General features: G+C 40.8%; 1 protein-coding gene across 2 annotated transcripts in view; it reads left to right on the top strand.

The window, feature by feature from the left end:
- Nucleotides 1–15,214, top strand: part of epha6 (eph receptor A6) — an 80,591-nt gene extending 65,377 nt beyond the window's left edge. Inside the window, exons 9-20 of one of the 2 annotated variants that reach the window (XM_046032771.1) lie at nt 1,933–2,057; nt 2,430–2,592; nt 4,486–4,591; nt 6,285–6,355; nt 8,873–8,998; nt 12,409–12,594; nt 12,786–12,847; nt 12,950–13,159; nt 13,253–13,402; nt 13,493–13,686; nt 14,215–14,364; nt 14,885–15,214. In XM_046032771.1, the coding sequence (XP_045888727.1) occupies nt 1,933–2,057; nt 2,430–2,592; nt 4,486–4,591; nt 6,285–6,355; nt 8,873–8,998; nt 12,409–12,594; nt 12,786–12,847; nt 12,950–13,159; nt 13,253–13,402; nt 13,493–13,686; nt 14,215–14,364; nt 14,885–14,999 (1,658 nt within the window). In that variant the 3' untranslated portion in view covers nt 15,000–15,214. Of the gene's footprint in view, nt 1–1,932; nt 2,058–2,429; nt 2,593–4,485; nt 4,592–6,284; nt 6,356–8,872; nt 8,999–12,408; nt 12,595–12,785; nt 12,848–12,949; nt 13,160–13,228; nt 13,403–13,492; nt 13,687–14,214; nt 14,365–14,884 lie in introns of both variants that reach the window. The other variant, XM_046032770.1, reaches the window with a different exon arrangement.
- The last annotated feature ends 278 nt before the right edge of the window (nt 15,215–15,492 follow it).

Here is a 15,492-nt window from a genome sequence, read left to right as displayed (position 1 = left end):
ACCTGTCATATATTTCACCTCAAATAATTTGCCTAAAGGAGCTAGTGCTTAATATTGTGCACTTGATAATTTTTTATTTATTTTTTTATTTTATTTTTTTTAAAGTAATCACTGCACTGATAATTTTTATACTAATGACCAATGCATTGAAGTAATTGAGATATGGCACAGATGAAATTTGCAAAGCAACACAGTGGAGTCTTTGCCTTGCCTGTGAACTTTTGCACAGTGTTCTGTCAATACATGGTGTATGTTTTTGTTGGTGTGTCTGTTGTTTGCCATTAATAACTGCAGCAGGCAGCCAGACTGAGAGGCTTGAGATATTCCCACAACATCTCCAGGCGCTCTGTGCAGCTCAGACACCACCTGCCACCAGGATAGTGAGATGTTACCTGGAATAACATGGCTGACATGGCAGATGTGTGATCTGGCTCTGCAAAACTTTAATAGAGTAGACAGCACAGTCCAGTGATTAAGATCCTGTCCATGTGTGATCCATATGTGATGCTGTATGTTTAGGGTGTATATTTTAATTATTGACACACACACTATGACAAGGTTTTGTGGCTCTGTGTCACAGACAAGACATAGTTCTCGATTTATAGAGAAATGCAAAGTTAGACACACCTTAGATTTATGTATTTGTCACCTCAAGTCAGCATCAAACTCTAGCTTCCTGTGTGCACAATTTTTTTCGCCGCTCTTTTCTTTTTTTTTTTTTTTTTTTTTTTTTTTTTTTTTTGTCTTGATGCAAGTTGAAGTGGTTGAGCTGCTGGACTGTGAAGCGTTGTGTCTGGGCCGAGCTGCTGATAGAAAATCTTGGCTTCTTGACAAGGAAGTGGCATCTGAACCCCGGTAGGTCAGATGAAATACAGTGATGCTTCACCTTTCCCTGTCCGGTCTTTGGCATTCTGTGTATACTCAGTTATCCGCTTTTCTGAGCATGAGGACAGTTTAAGGCATCAATCTGGGCTTGGATTTGTATTCCGACAATGATCTCCGAAACAGCACGCTCAACAACAGAGGGACTGGATCTATTCGTTTGCCAAATCATATTCTGTTCAAGCGAAGGCTTTATGAATAATTGATGGTAAATATTTGAATCTCTGCTAGGTGATTTCATGTCTCCTCAGCAGCCTTGTGTAAAATATTCCTCCAAATTCAGCAATAATGACAAACATGATAAACAGTTTCTGTGGGTCTTGTGGTTTGTTTAACAAAAATGTTTTTCTCCAGCGGCACATCATACTGGAGCTGGACGGTGAAATGGTTGTTTCTTGGCCCTCCTTTCCCTTTGGGTATTTCTGTGAACTGAACATTTCTCTTCCAAACAGCCACCAGGTCATTAAATTTCTCAAAATCTGTTTTACTTGAGATTGTCCACTGTAAGCTGTAGAGTGGAGATGTTAGGTATACATGCACTTTTCTCAGGCAGTATTTCAGATTTCTTTTTCCACTTTGGAGTTCTGAAACGTTTTGTTCATCGTTCATATCTGTTTTGTGAAGGCTGAAGACACTTTTAAAATGTGTTGTTCAGTTGTGTCTATGAACTTAGTTGATTCACTGAAGTGATTCGAGCAATAAATGGCTGGAATCACTCTTTTCCTCATTCCCCTGGGCCTCGCGGACAGGTGACTCTGGGTTGCTGAGCCTGGCTGCAAACATACTATTTCTTCTTGCTTACGTTTTTCCCAAACCTTACACTTTGTGTCAAGAATCACTCTTTGCCACATGCATACATTTCAGTAACCTACCCCGTAGCACAAAAGTTAATCACTAGGCCAAATAAGCTTTTTTTAGACATATCGTGAAATTGCCAATATGTGAAGATTTATATCGGTGAATTAACTTCTCTAGGCTTGAACCCTCCAAACAGCCGACTCCTCACAGGTTTGTAGTCACAGCTGACTCTAATCCCTGAACTTTCCTCAGGTCCTGCTCTGGTGGGTGTAGTCAGGAAAGACTGGGCCTCTCAAAACAGCATCGCTCTCTCCTGGTCAGAAGTGGAACAGCCGCCTTCAGACATAGTAGACTATGAAGTCAAATACCATGAGAAGGTAAACTGTTTCATCATACTGAATAAGGCAGTTTTTTTTCTTTTCTTCGACTATGTTTATGTGTTAATTGGTTAGTGGTAACAGTGGTTTGCATTACAGTTATTTTAGCACTGCTATGCACCACAGGTGATTACATACACAAGAACCACGCGCATTGTTAGCATACAGAAACCCAAATGTAAGTGTAGAGCATCCATTATGAATTGCTATCTCGGTTTTGTTCCTCATCTGCTCTGATGGTTAATAGGATAAAAATGATGATCTGTTCAAACGTTGCATTGATAATGGGTTTATGCAAACGCATTTTTTGGTTGTTCTGCCAAAAACTTGCTTTTGTTTATCATCTCTGGCAATCTGTTTCTGCTTTTCTAGGAGCAAGAGCAGCTGAGCTACTCATCGACACGGACCAAAACCCCCAGCGTGGTGGTAACAGGCCTCAGACCCTCGACTGTCTATGTCTTCCACGTGCGTGCTCGCACTGCTGCTGGCTACACAGCGTACAGCCCCAACTTTGAGTTTGTTACTGCCGCTGAGGGTACGCTTGTAGAGGAGTGAGCATGAGGGAATTGTGCCGGTGTTTGTGTTTATACTGGCTGATGTAATATAGTAATATTCAGTCAGATTTGTGTTGAAATGCCAGTGGATATAGAGTTTTGTCTTAAAACAATGCACATGAGAAGAAGGGATTTTTAAAGCCAGAGATCTGGACATCAGTGCTGATCAACAACCCTATAAAATCCCTGGTGACATTTTATGGTCATTCTTTGCTATGGATCAGTGAAACCCATCACTGCTTCTTCAGGCATGAGCCATTTATTTAAATGGTTATAAGCTCTGTAAGTTCCTGATGCACACATAACGCTCTGCTGATTCTAATCCTAAAATATGCAGAGATGCGCAGCATCCTACAAGATACACATTTTAGGTGATGAATATGTAGATACCCACCTTCACATTCTCATACTCCCCTATACCAATGCATCTGACATTAGTCCATTTATATACACTTCTATGTATCATGTTTTCTCAATCCTTATTCAACCCATACAATGGTAACTGTTGGAGAAGTCCAAGGCGCATGAAAATGAAAAATGTGTTAATGTCAACAGATGCCATTTGATTCAAACATTTACACAAACAGAGGCTCAAGGAAAGGTCTGTTCTTTTAAATACTTATTTGTTATGAAAACATTTTTATATGCATATTTCGTCATTTGCTCACAGGCAACAGAAGAATCATTTAAAATAGCTTTTAGTTTGTTGTGTAAAAGATACTGTTACGAACCTCCAGTGGAAAGTCCAGGGGAGGAGGTTAGTGACAATAATAAAATCATTCCAGGTTGAAGGAAGCAAGGAGATGGCTTTATCAGTATAGTTTGACATTTTATTTACAATATTAAGTAACCAAGGTACTCTCAAAAAGGGATAACAAAAAAAAACACAACTTCCCAAAAACAAGGAGGAAGCACCCAGTTCAGGATACAGTTGAGACAACCCGCCAGCAAACTAAAAGGTAGCTCACAGGAAGACAAATGCCACAAAGGGGAAATTAATACAATGATAAATACCACCCTCCCTCCACTGAGGGAGTAAACACGAGTTTCAGACTTGATCCGCACCACTGCAAGGACTCCACAAACGCCACCGCAGTGTCACCCAGCTCTCCAAGCTGGCTGACTGTCTACATCGATCTGCTCTCCACACTCCACAGCCAGTATGCCTGCTCTCTGCCCCTTATACCAGCTCCTGCACTCCCGCTGATTGCAAACTGGGAACAGGTGTGCACACTAGCCTCCTGACTGCAACATGCAGAGGGGGGGAAGGGCAGGACCTGCAGAGGACAGACAAGCAGCAGTACACAGACACACACACGGGCTAAGGGCTGTAACAGATACATAGAAGAAATATCCCTTACTTTCCAACATACCCATGGAAAAGGGAACTAAGCCATGGTTTTAAATAGATTCATGTGCAACTGTCTGTGCAGCCACATTTTTCAGCAAATGTGATGAACTGCCAACAACTAGGAACAACTTCAACACATGTATCGCATTCTGTTTCATCTGTTCTATGGCAATGCAGTCTTATTTAGGCCCTGAATTCAGAATGGAAGCAGTGACTACAAGCATTTTAAATATGATTTTTATATCATTAAAATGCACTGGAATTGTTTATAGATGTGTGCAAAAAGGGAACCTGAGTGGGCAACATGATATTATAAAATGAGTTGATGGATAATTAAGCAACACAGAATCTGAATATTGTTTTTAATCCATTTGTTTTTTTTCAGTCATTTGTGACTGCACCGTAACACAATGTAGTGTAGTGTTCAGGTCTCTGGTTTGAACTCTGGGAGAGAGATGCTATTCTTTACAGGTACTGATTGGTCATTCCTCTGTGTTTCCTGTTGCTTTCCCAATTTCCTCAGATCCTGATATCGCTGATCAGGGACAAGTTCTGGTGGTCGTCACAGCATCTGTAGGAGGCTTCTCCCTGTTGGTCATCCTTACCCTCTTTCTCCTCATCACTGGCCGGTAAAAAAACCCAACCCCCACCTCACCATGTTTCTCTTTTGTGCTGGCTTAAACCACCCATTCACACACACACACGCACACGCACACACACACACACACACACACACACACACACCTACCTCTGTGCTTCTGTCCTCAGAGTAACGCTACAACCAGAAGTCTGTTAATGGACTCCCTCTTGCCACCAAGCAGACACTCTTATTTTCCAAACGGCTGAACCAATTTTCTGCCTAATTACTCAGCATGTAATGCATGAACCAGTAGTTGGCTCCATTCCATTAACTTCCACAGGTTATCTAAGACTGTTGTCTTCAGTCCACCTCTGCTTCATGGGGTTTTACCATTAGTGGCACTTATTAATGAAAAATAATCAATGAGAAGTGACCCAGAATCTGTGGATACTTTGTCTGGGTTTCTGCGTGTCCCGAGTTAGATTCACCAAACTCTCAACTGCAGAAACGTTTCGTAAATCACTTGCTTGAACTTGATGAGTGCGTCGTGTTAATGATCAGTTGCACGTTAGAGACATAATCAACGGCCTCAAGTTGCTATATAAGGCTACCTGTTCCACTCAATGTTTGGGAAAGTTTCATTAACAAAAATGTTTATCATATTTAATCTCCAAATTCACTCATTAAGCCATTATAATTCTTAAATCAAAGTTAAGTGTTTTTCCTTCTGTGGAGAAAGGTAGACTATCTGTGAATGACTTGTATGAAAACAAATTACACAAAAGTACATGTACATGAAAATTGGTGAATGTGACAAATTCTCGAAAATCACTTGTACATGGTCCAAAAAGATATGCATTTCCAAAGACGTGTCCTGAAGATGTATGTTTAGTCCATATTTCAACTTATAGTAAACATTTAAACAATTCTATGAATGTAATTTAGGAATAAGCCTTATTTCTTGGAAAATCTAAGATTTCTGGATTCTGGCCCTTTTTCGCTGTTTGTAGCCAATCCCTATCCTAACTTTCACCTGAAATATATTTGTAATGTACAGCTATCCATATATATGTCAGAAACCTGTTCCTATCCCTCCATTATGTGTACTTGGTACTATTTTGATATACTGTTTCAGCCTGTCTTTAAACTATTTTTATATAAGCAAACACTTTTAAGTCACAAGTTGCAAAAAATTGCACATTTTAATCCAATGATGACATTTTCAAAGGGCAACACTCCATTTGTATTTTTTCACAAAGAGAATGCAATTTGTTCTTTTTGATGAATGCTAATGTTTGATTGCGACTTTTGTCTCAATGTTCCCTCTCTATGGAGACTAAGCCTTGAAAGCTTTGAATTTGTGGTACTCTGAATGGGATAAATGTGGAAGAATGGAAGAAAATACAAAGAAATACAAAAAGGCAAGAACAAACATTGCTCCAAAAGAATGGGTTATAGAAAAAGGAAAATTACTGTCTGTTTTTGCCACCAGAGACATCTTTGCAAACCAGATGATTGAGGATGTGGCCGTTTTTAGGCAGTTTAGAATAAATGCACACTTTCCCACCTTTTGTCATGAGGGCAGTAAATATGTTAAATGTCATACTTGTTTCCTGCTGATAATGTCAACTAATTCACACAAAACACTGAGCTGGTTGGAAAAAGACTGGGACGTCCAGGGGTGTTTTATGTGGTGATGAAGGTGATTCTCATTCTTTTGCAAACTCCTTTTCCCTGTTCAGGTGTCAGGGGTACATTAAAGCCAGGATGAAGTCAGAGGAGAAGAGGAGAGCTCGCTTCCACAGTGGACATGGTACTGTATATAATGTTTTTATTGTGTGTGATTGCTTGCATGGGTTTTCACACGGGTATGCTTGTTATGGTTGACTAGGTGAGAACACTAGGCTAATGTTAGTGTTTAGAGTAAACTCACGTTCTAAACTTACAAAATACTGACACAGTTTGTGCATCATCTATTTAAGTTCAGATTAGAGCTAGACCGATAAATCTACCATGCCAATATATCAATATATAATTATGCCTCCAGACTGCAAAATGTCCAACTCACTATGTATCTCGATCACAATTTTCCAAAAAACTAAGGCATGCGTATTAGGATTGTTGTTTTAGTTATGTTATGTGTTAATATGAAACAAATTACTCTCCGCTGATATATCATTATCAGATTTTAGAAACTCCAAAATATCTAAAAATCCAGTATCGGTCGGATTAATCTCCAGACAACAAAAGATTGAACTGGTTGAAAGATTTTTCTTTTTCATGTCCTTTTAATACTTTTAGAACACACACACACACACACACACACATACACACACACACACACCTGTGTTGATCTAAGTTCTTGGCGCAGTGCATAATTTTACAAAATTGCAACACTTAGTTGTTTTTGTAACTGCACAAGAAATATATCTTACAAATCCTTCTCTCTGTCTCACCATTGTGCACACTATTGATCATGCAGTCTACAGACAGGCCCTATTTTGACGCCAAATCTTTCACTTTTTTCAGCCATCCACCACTCACAGTATCTCACACACCCATTATTGAATTGTGACCAAACTTGGGTAACCGCTGTTCCATTTTAAGAATTGCAGGACTGACCTGAAGTGCGGTGCTACAAATACAGATAAAAACAGGGTTATTGATTGCCACACAGGGGAAGCGTCTCATTGGGGGGAAACAAAATGGTGTCCTGTGTAATTTACTAAGACGGTTCAGTGAGAGCTCTTGTAGGATTCGATCTGAGGTCTGCAGGGGAACAAGTGTGGCTCCTGAGACAAATCTAACCATTCTATGATCTGCTGGCTTGTTTTGGGGATTTGTGATTGATCCAAGAAGAACATGAAGGAAAATACTATAACATGCTGACATACCAGTATCTCCACAGGCACACACTCATACATGAAATGGACACAGGGCCTTTCTGTGTGTGTGCACTACTACAGTTTGTGTGTGGCTTCATGTTGTGTTCTGTGTCTTTGCCTCCTGTGTTTTGCTGCAAAATTATCCAGTCTTTTTTGTTTTTATAATTTTGCATATCATTAGAGTCTAGTGCCGGTTGCCCGGGCCTTTCTGTGTGGAGTTTGCATGTTCTCCCCGTGTCCGTGTGGGTTCTCTCCGGGTGCTCCAGCTTCCTCCCACCATCCAAAGACATGCAGGCTAGGTTAATTGGTGTCTCCAAAATTGTCCTTAGGTGTGCATGTGAGTGGTTGTTTGTCTATGTGTGGCCCTGCGATGGACTGGCGACCTGTCCAGGGTGTACCCCGCCTTTCGCCCCGATGTCAGCTGGGATTGGCTCCAGCCCCCCGCGACCCTGTATGCAGAATAAGCGGTTGACGATGGATGGATGGATTAAAGTCTAGTTTTACTTGCAGCACGTGACAAAGAATGATAACAGTCCTGCTAACCAAAAAAGAAAAAAGACTGAAATAGTAATAATCCTTGCCTACAATCTTTTCTTGTTGTTTGTTCTTTCCTGTTGTGTGCTGTGGAGGCATCACCCAGGCAGGGGATGCCAGCAGGCAGCAACAAACTGGTAGAAAAGGCTTGTTGTGTTAGAGCTGAGCTTAGACACCCTGGAGACAGAGGTGGAGTGTAGACTCCGACCTGGAATCTGTCTCAGACGAAGCCTTCAACCTTCTACAATATGAGCTGACACAGCTATAAAGTACATTTAGTCCCCAGCTCATCTGCTCGAGGTGTACCAGGGGCTGCTTCAAGTTATCATTTGTGCCAGTCATCATGCACAGTGCTCACTGCAGCAATGTCCCCAGCCTCAGCCGGTGAGGAGGATGCTGAAGCCTGGATGCCTGCAATGTCTTTTACATAAAGCTCTGGGGCATTTTCTGAGCTCTTTATTTTATTTATTTTTTCTCCATCCCTTGACAAAATAACAGAAAATCCTAACAGTATAATAGAAGCAAATACAACATTAATTCGGCCTCATATACTGTAAACAAGAATCGACTTCTCTGTCACAGTCTCAACAAAAATCTAACATTATATGCTTCTACTGTATATATCAGAATTTACCACAGGGCTGTAGTCCAAAATGTATTCTGCATTTTGAATAAATAGAGAAATAAAGAAAGTGAAGTCCTGTTTAAGAGTATTTAAAATCTGGTAAACCTGTGATTCAAAACTGCCAACTCACTTTGGGGCTTTATGGCTGCAAACATATTGCTCTGTAGTACTTGATTGCACAGGTGCTCATGTCCATGATCCAATACAACTGTATGGGGGATTGTCAAATATAATATGCAAAATATTGTAATACTGTATGTTGTTGCCTGTGTTTCTTCTCTTCCAGTCCCATTCTCTGGGATAAAGACCTATGTGGATCCAGACACATATGAAGACCCCACTCAGGCTGTGGAGGAATTTGCCAAAGAGATAGACCCCTCTTACATTTGCATCGAGAGGGTGATAGGTGCAGGTAAAATTGATGCAAACATGTAGATACTGTATGTATGGCAGGAGCGGCACAGGTGTCAACTATGTGCAAAAAGGTCTAGGTAGAAGAGATTATTTAGTGCATTCCATTATCTGCGTATTATTTCTGTAATTCATATTTAAGATTACAGAGGCATGTTGTAAAAATGTCACATTTTATGTTGAGTAACAGTTTAATTTTATAAAAAAAATGTTAAACCTCCATAAGGTTCAAGTTTAACATTTTTTATAGCCACTCTCAGCAAGCTGATTTTAAAGTCATTTAGTGTATTGAACCTTAGAGGAGCAAAGCCATTGCTGCCGACTATGAATAATGATGTTATATGGTTAATTAAATTGAACAGATTGTGTCTGCTATTCAGCCCATGAGTAATTATGAAGGTGCTATCCATTTGTCTAGTTTCCGTAACATGGGCTCCATCTGGTGGTGGCAGCATGTACTTAAAGATGTTTTAAACAGCAAGGCAACTCTCATCTCAACTGAGACTCCCGGTTTTTATTGATTGACTCAAAATTACTTTTCACCTTTGTAGCAAAAACATACATTTATACTTAAAGAGGTGGCATTATGCTCATTTTCAGGTTCAAAATCTTATTTAGGGGTTGTACCAGAAGAGGTTTACATGGTTTAATTTTCAAAAAACACCATATTTTTTATCATACTGCACACTGCTGCAGCTCCTCTTTTCACCCTATGTGTTGTACGCTCCGCTCTTGAGCTACAGAGTGATGAATCTTACTTGTACAAAATCTTTGTTGGGAGTTGCACATGCGCAGTTCCCAGGTAAGGACTACTAGCCAATCAGAAGCAGAGAAGGGCGGGACGTAAAGCTGATGATACACAGAGCAACTTTTAGAGCAATCGTGCAGGGCAACCTTGCCGTCAATGGTAATGAGTAATGATTACTACCGTAATCCCCTTTCCCCACCACCCGCCCCGCAGCTATGCGTTCAAAACATAGTTGGACTTACCACTAGCAAGACTGCCCAGCAACATTGCTCAAAAAGTTGCCCCGTGTATCATCAGCTTAAGAAACAAGGTAGTGTGATCCAAATCCAAAGCCGCTTCAGACTGCGACGTAACCTAGCAGATGGTATAAGTTACTCACAAGTCCACAACATCATTGTTCCACATCTTACCATCAGGACTAAAAGTTGAACTGTTGTCGGTGTTCTGACGATCTATGCTGCCTTGCCAAAAAATGCTACAATAGCTTTTTTTAAGTTAAAACGTTTCTACATTACTCAGAATGTAAAGACAGATGATCGGTATGAAAACCATCCAGCTGCTCCTCTACCGTTGTTGCAGCAGCGGTCTGTGTGACGGCGGGAGCAGAGGGCTCTGTGAGCGGGCGGCTGGCCGGCCTCATCCCGCGGGTTGGCACAGCCATCCCCCGCAGCCACTTGCGGAGCTCCTCAACTCCGAAAATATTCAAGCACATTTTTGTTCCGCCATCACTTCTTGTGAAACTGTCAATATTCGAAATCTACACAGCTGATTTCTCACCTCAAAACTTCTCAGAAGTGGATTTAGTGATGAAATTCCAAACGAAAACTGTAAAATGTAAAACTTTCTGTTGCTGGCCTCTGTCTGGCGCACGCGATCATGATGCAGTGAATAGTGACGATTCTCTCTGACCAATCAGCAGTCTGTCGTGTTTTCACGTTACATTTTAGTATCCCTCAGCTCCCTTGGAACCTCGAGGAGGTGAAAAAAAGTACCTGGAAGCAGGTACAGGTACAACATTTCTACAATGGAAAACCAAACAAAGGCGAGTCGAGCCAAAGGGCCTCCGCTCAGACTAGCTTGGTTTGAGGGCGTGCCTGACCCCGCAAGCCGCTTGGCAAGCTTTATGACGCGTTTTCATTGTGACATCACAAGTAAAGAAAGTGAAGGGCTGGACTACAAAGGAGCTGTTTTCAAGCGGTTAAGAGCAGAGCTTTCTGTGGGAGATGGGAACTCCCTTTGAGCTGGACTTTGGCTTTTTCACTTTGCAAACCTGTTACATGCACAAAAAAGAGATATAACTAAATAAAGGAGAGGGAAAAGGCCAAAAAGCATAATACCACCTCTTTAACACTAGAACCGCCAGGGTTCGTTGTTCGTTGTAGCCTACCTATAACTGCCATAGCGGGTAAAATTTACCCGCAATAAAAATGCCGTGATTTTGTGATTATTTCTGCTACATGTTGCTCCAACACACTTTGGGAAACATTTAGCACATTGGCTGTGCATTTCCTATAAACACCATCCCCATATTTCAGGCATTTACAGAATGTTTATTCTATTTTATTCATTGTCTTCACCGTGCAGGTCGTTCGCCTGCCCTGTGCATAGCGGCAGCTCTTTTGATGTCATCCACTCGCCGCTGTTATAGATGTTATAGCCTAGTTATATTCTAAACACAGCTTGAATTTAGATGCAGCATACAATTAACAAAAAAGACTGACTGTTTTATAGGCGGTAATAATAGCCTCTAGTTCTTATTGTTCTGCTTGTTTTTTCGGACTCCATCGGGCATCCAGAGAGTAACACATACAGTAGCTATAAAAGTTTGAAAGTCCAAATAAAAGTAGTCTGTTTATTTGAAAAAAAATGATTATTATCAATTCCAATATTCATAGTAGATTTTTACACAATGGAAAAATGTATAGGCCTAATGATCACTGTTACTAAAAAAAATACACAGCACTGGAAAAGTTATAGCCGGTCTCTTGAAGGGACCGTAGAACACACCTTTATCAAAGGGAAAAACTAGGCTACTGCAGCACTAGTTTTGATGATCATGTAGCCTACACAAAACCAATGAGCAGCGGCTTTTATGCATGTTTACTTCATTCAAGTGGATCGCTATCAGATAACGACCCGTCAGATGCAGAATCAACCCAGGACACATCGCTCAGCCCACCGTCAGACTCTCCTTCACTCACTGTGCTGAGCAAGTGTAATACCTGTAGTGGAAAAGGCGTTTCATAGAATGTTTATCTAAACGCGCGACATGAACTGCGCTAAAATGACTGTATTCTCTATAGGGGTAAATTTTACCCGCTGGCGCTTATAGGTATAAATGTCCATTTTTTAAATCTGGCTTTATATTGACATTTTTTAACAATAGGGGGTGCTATATAACACACTTTTAGGAAAAGTCAGAGACTGGGGGACTTGAATATTATATTGAAAAAAAGATACATACAATCAAAAAACAGCCGCGGGTAAATTTGACCCGTTGGCGGTTCTAGTGTTAATTAACAGAAAGGACAGAAAACATAAATATAAATTATATGGGCAGCAATGATTACTGAATGAGTCACAGTAAGTCAGCACCACTTGGAATAAGTCTTACGATACTTGAGAGATAATACACCCTTTTTGGCATTGTGTTGTTTTGACAGGTGAATTTGGAGAAGTCTGTAGTGGTCGTTTGCGTATACCTGGAAGGATGGACATCGCTGTGGCAATAAAGACACTTAAAGGTGGCTATATGGAACAACAGAGGCGAGACTTTTTGCGTGAGGCCTCAATCATGGGGCAGTTCAACAACCCCAACATCATCAGGCTGGAGGGAGTGGTCACCAACAGTAAGCTTTATATAATTATGTGTGTGTGTGTGTGTGTGTGTGTGTGTGTGTGTGCTTGTGTGTGTGTGTTTGTCTGTTGTTGTTTTTTTCCACAGATGTTTTCTTCAGTTTCAGTCTTAGTTCATGACACTCTTTACTTAGGTCTGTTTTCTCTGTTCGTCACTCTAATCATGTCTTTTACCTTTTCTCAGGCAGACCAGTAATGATAGTGGTTGAGTACATGGAAAATGGAGCACTTGATTCTTTCCTCCGGGTAAGAGGGATACACGTTCACGGATGTCCACTTGTTTCCTGAGGAACTTTTTTTTCTTCCATACATTATATTTCTCCTCTCTCTTTCTCACAACCTCTACAGACACGTGATGGTCAGTTCACTGTGCTCCAGCTGGTTGGCATGATGCGGGGCATCGCAGTGGGCATGACCTATCTTTCAGATATGGGTTACGTTCACAGAGACCTCGCCGCTCGCAACATCTTGGTGGATGAAAACTTGGTGTGTAAGGTGTCAGATTTTGGCATGTCCAGAATCCTTGAAGACGACACTGAAGCAGCCTACACCGCTACGGTGAGTGTGGATTTAACAGTCACTGCAGGATATCACAATCACAAAAGACAGTTATTGCAGTTGGTGCAGTCTGTGTTTATTGTTTTGTGTCAGGGGGGAAAGATACCAATACGCTGGACAGCACCAGAGGCGATTGCTTATGGAAAATTTTCCTCAGCTAGTGATGTATGGAGCTACGGTATTGTCATGTGGGAAGTGATGTCATATGGTGAGAGGCCCTACTGGGAGATGTCAAATCAAGATGTAAGCTGCTGGTCACATTAAATTGTATGAGCAACACAAAAATCTTTTTGTATTTGTCATTTGAATTTAACTTATTGGTGTCCATCTCAGGTCATTTTATCAATTGAAGAAGGCTACCGTCTACCAGCACCAATGGGCTGCCCTGTGACACTGCACCAGTTGATGTTGCACTGCTGGCAGAAGGAGTCTAGCCAGCGCCCGCGCTTCAACAATGTGCTCTCTTTCCTGGACAAACTCATAATCAATCCCAGTAGTCTGCTCACTCTGGTGAATGATGTGCAGAGGTAAAGTGTCAGTTCATGCGGACACTGTGTGAAAGGACGATGCTCGCGGTTTTAGATGTTTTAGCCCACTACAATACAATACTATCTAAAGCATACTGTAAGGTTTTATTATTTTCCCCGAGCCATTGCTTTTCAATTTCAGTCGGGCATAATAATCATCTTGCACAGACACACTTCTTTTAGATACTGTAGGAAAGCCACACAGTAAATAATTTTTTATATTAATTTTAATTAGTCATCACTGCATGGTAATAACAGTTATTTGTTGGTGCGTTCAGGTTCTTGTGGGAAGTTTCAGATTTTAATGTTTGATTGTCAGCTCTCTTATAGCATTGCATTTATGTATGTATTTATGTGCTATTTGTTGGAAAATCAAACCCAAAACATTAAGGAAACATGGACATCTTGAGAGAGATTATGTAAATGTGGTACTCACTAGCATGGTCATTTAAAGAACATTTACTATTTGGCTGAATGACATGCTAACTTGTCTTTTTGTATTTCTTAACTTTCCGGTTGTCGTCTCAGTTTCCCAGACTCCCCAGAGGACATGCCAGACTACCCTCTTTTCATCTCCATCGGCGACTGGCTCGACTCCATCAAAATGAGCCAGTATAAGAACAACTTCCTTGCAGCAGGATACACAACACTCGATTCTATTTCAACCATGAGCATAGAGTGAGTGAAGCTAAATTATACAGAGTGCAGCTGCCCAAAAGGCACACTAAAAGGAAACAAAGTAGCATCAAAGGAACAAAAAAAATTGTGAAATTGTACTAAAATTGATTATAATTCACTATCAGGCTTGGTCAAGAATATATCAGTACTGTGTGTGTGTGTGTGTGTGTGTGTGTGTGTGTGTGTGTGTGTGTGTGTCATAGCCTTCTTTTAAATATTTGTTCTATTTTTTTTATTTGATGATGCTATAAAATTTTCTTTATGTCCCGGCTTAACCACTGAAGCATCATGAAGTTGCATAATGTCACTCTAAGTTGTAAACATTTCTGGACATACCATCTGATATTCTGAAATGAACCATATGCTATTACAGTATTTTGTCCTGCTATGCTCCATTTAGTAATGGTTCATATTATCAAGTTTTTTCAATGTGCTTGTTGCAGATTAAAGTGATGAGGACAACTTTATTTCTGCTGCTCTTAATTAATTCAAAAACTGTAAATCTTCTTCTCCCCTTCAGCGACATCAGGCGTATCGGGATCTGTTTGATTGGTCACCAGAGGAGAATCATAAGTAGTGTACAGTCTCTTCGCCTGCAGCTTCACCACATCCAACAGAGTGGCTTTCAAGTGTGAGACCATTGCACAAAGACAGACTCTGCGAGCACACTGTGCTTGAAGCAAACCAGAGTTCCTTGGCATCGTCATTCAACTAATTGCACAAACACCGGTGTAGCAGGTACCACACGCTGCTCAAGTGACAGCGGTCCGCTGCTAGACCACACGTGGTCTGGTTAACACATAGTCATTATATAATGGGTCATTATCAATACAGCCTCCACAACAACCAACCTCTGTCAGCGTTGGCCAAATGCGGTCTCTTTGTTATCTGAGCAAATACTAGCATTCACTTGAATTTAGGACTTCTTTTCTCTGTCTATTCAAGTGTTCACCAATACCTCTTCTCTTTCCAAGTGACAATCCAATGGTTTCTATTGACTTTGAATGGTTGCAAGTTACCTCATGACCAGAGATGATGTTGATAAGATATAAGGTATCGTAATGAATGGTACAGTATGTAATTTTAACAAGAACCTCTTCAAAGGGGTTAATGAAACAGTTCACCAGA

Source organism: Micropterus dolomieu, linkage group LG20, assembly GCF_021292245.1.
Source record: "Micropterus dolomieu isolate WLL.071019.BEF.003 ecotype Adirondacks linkage group LG20, ASM2129224v1, whole genome shotgun sequence".
NCBI classification, from domain to species: Eukaryota; Metazoa; Chordata; class Actinopteri; order Centrarchiformes; family Centrarchidae; genus Micropterus; species Micropterus dolomieu.
This window is presented reverse-complemented; position numbering and strand designations above follow the sequence as displayed.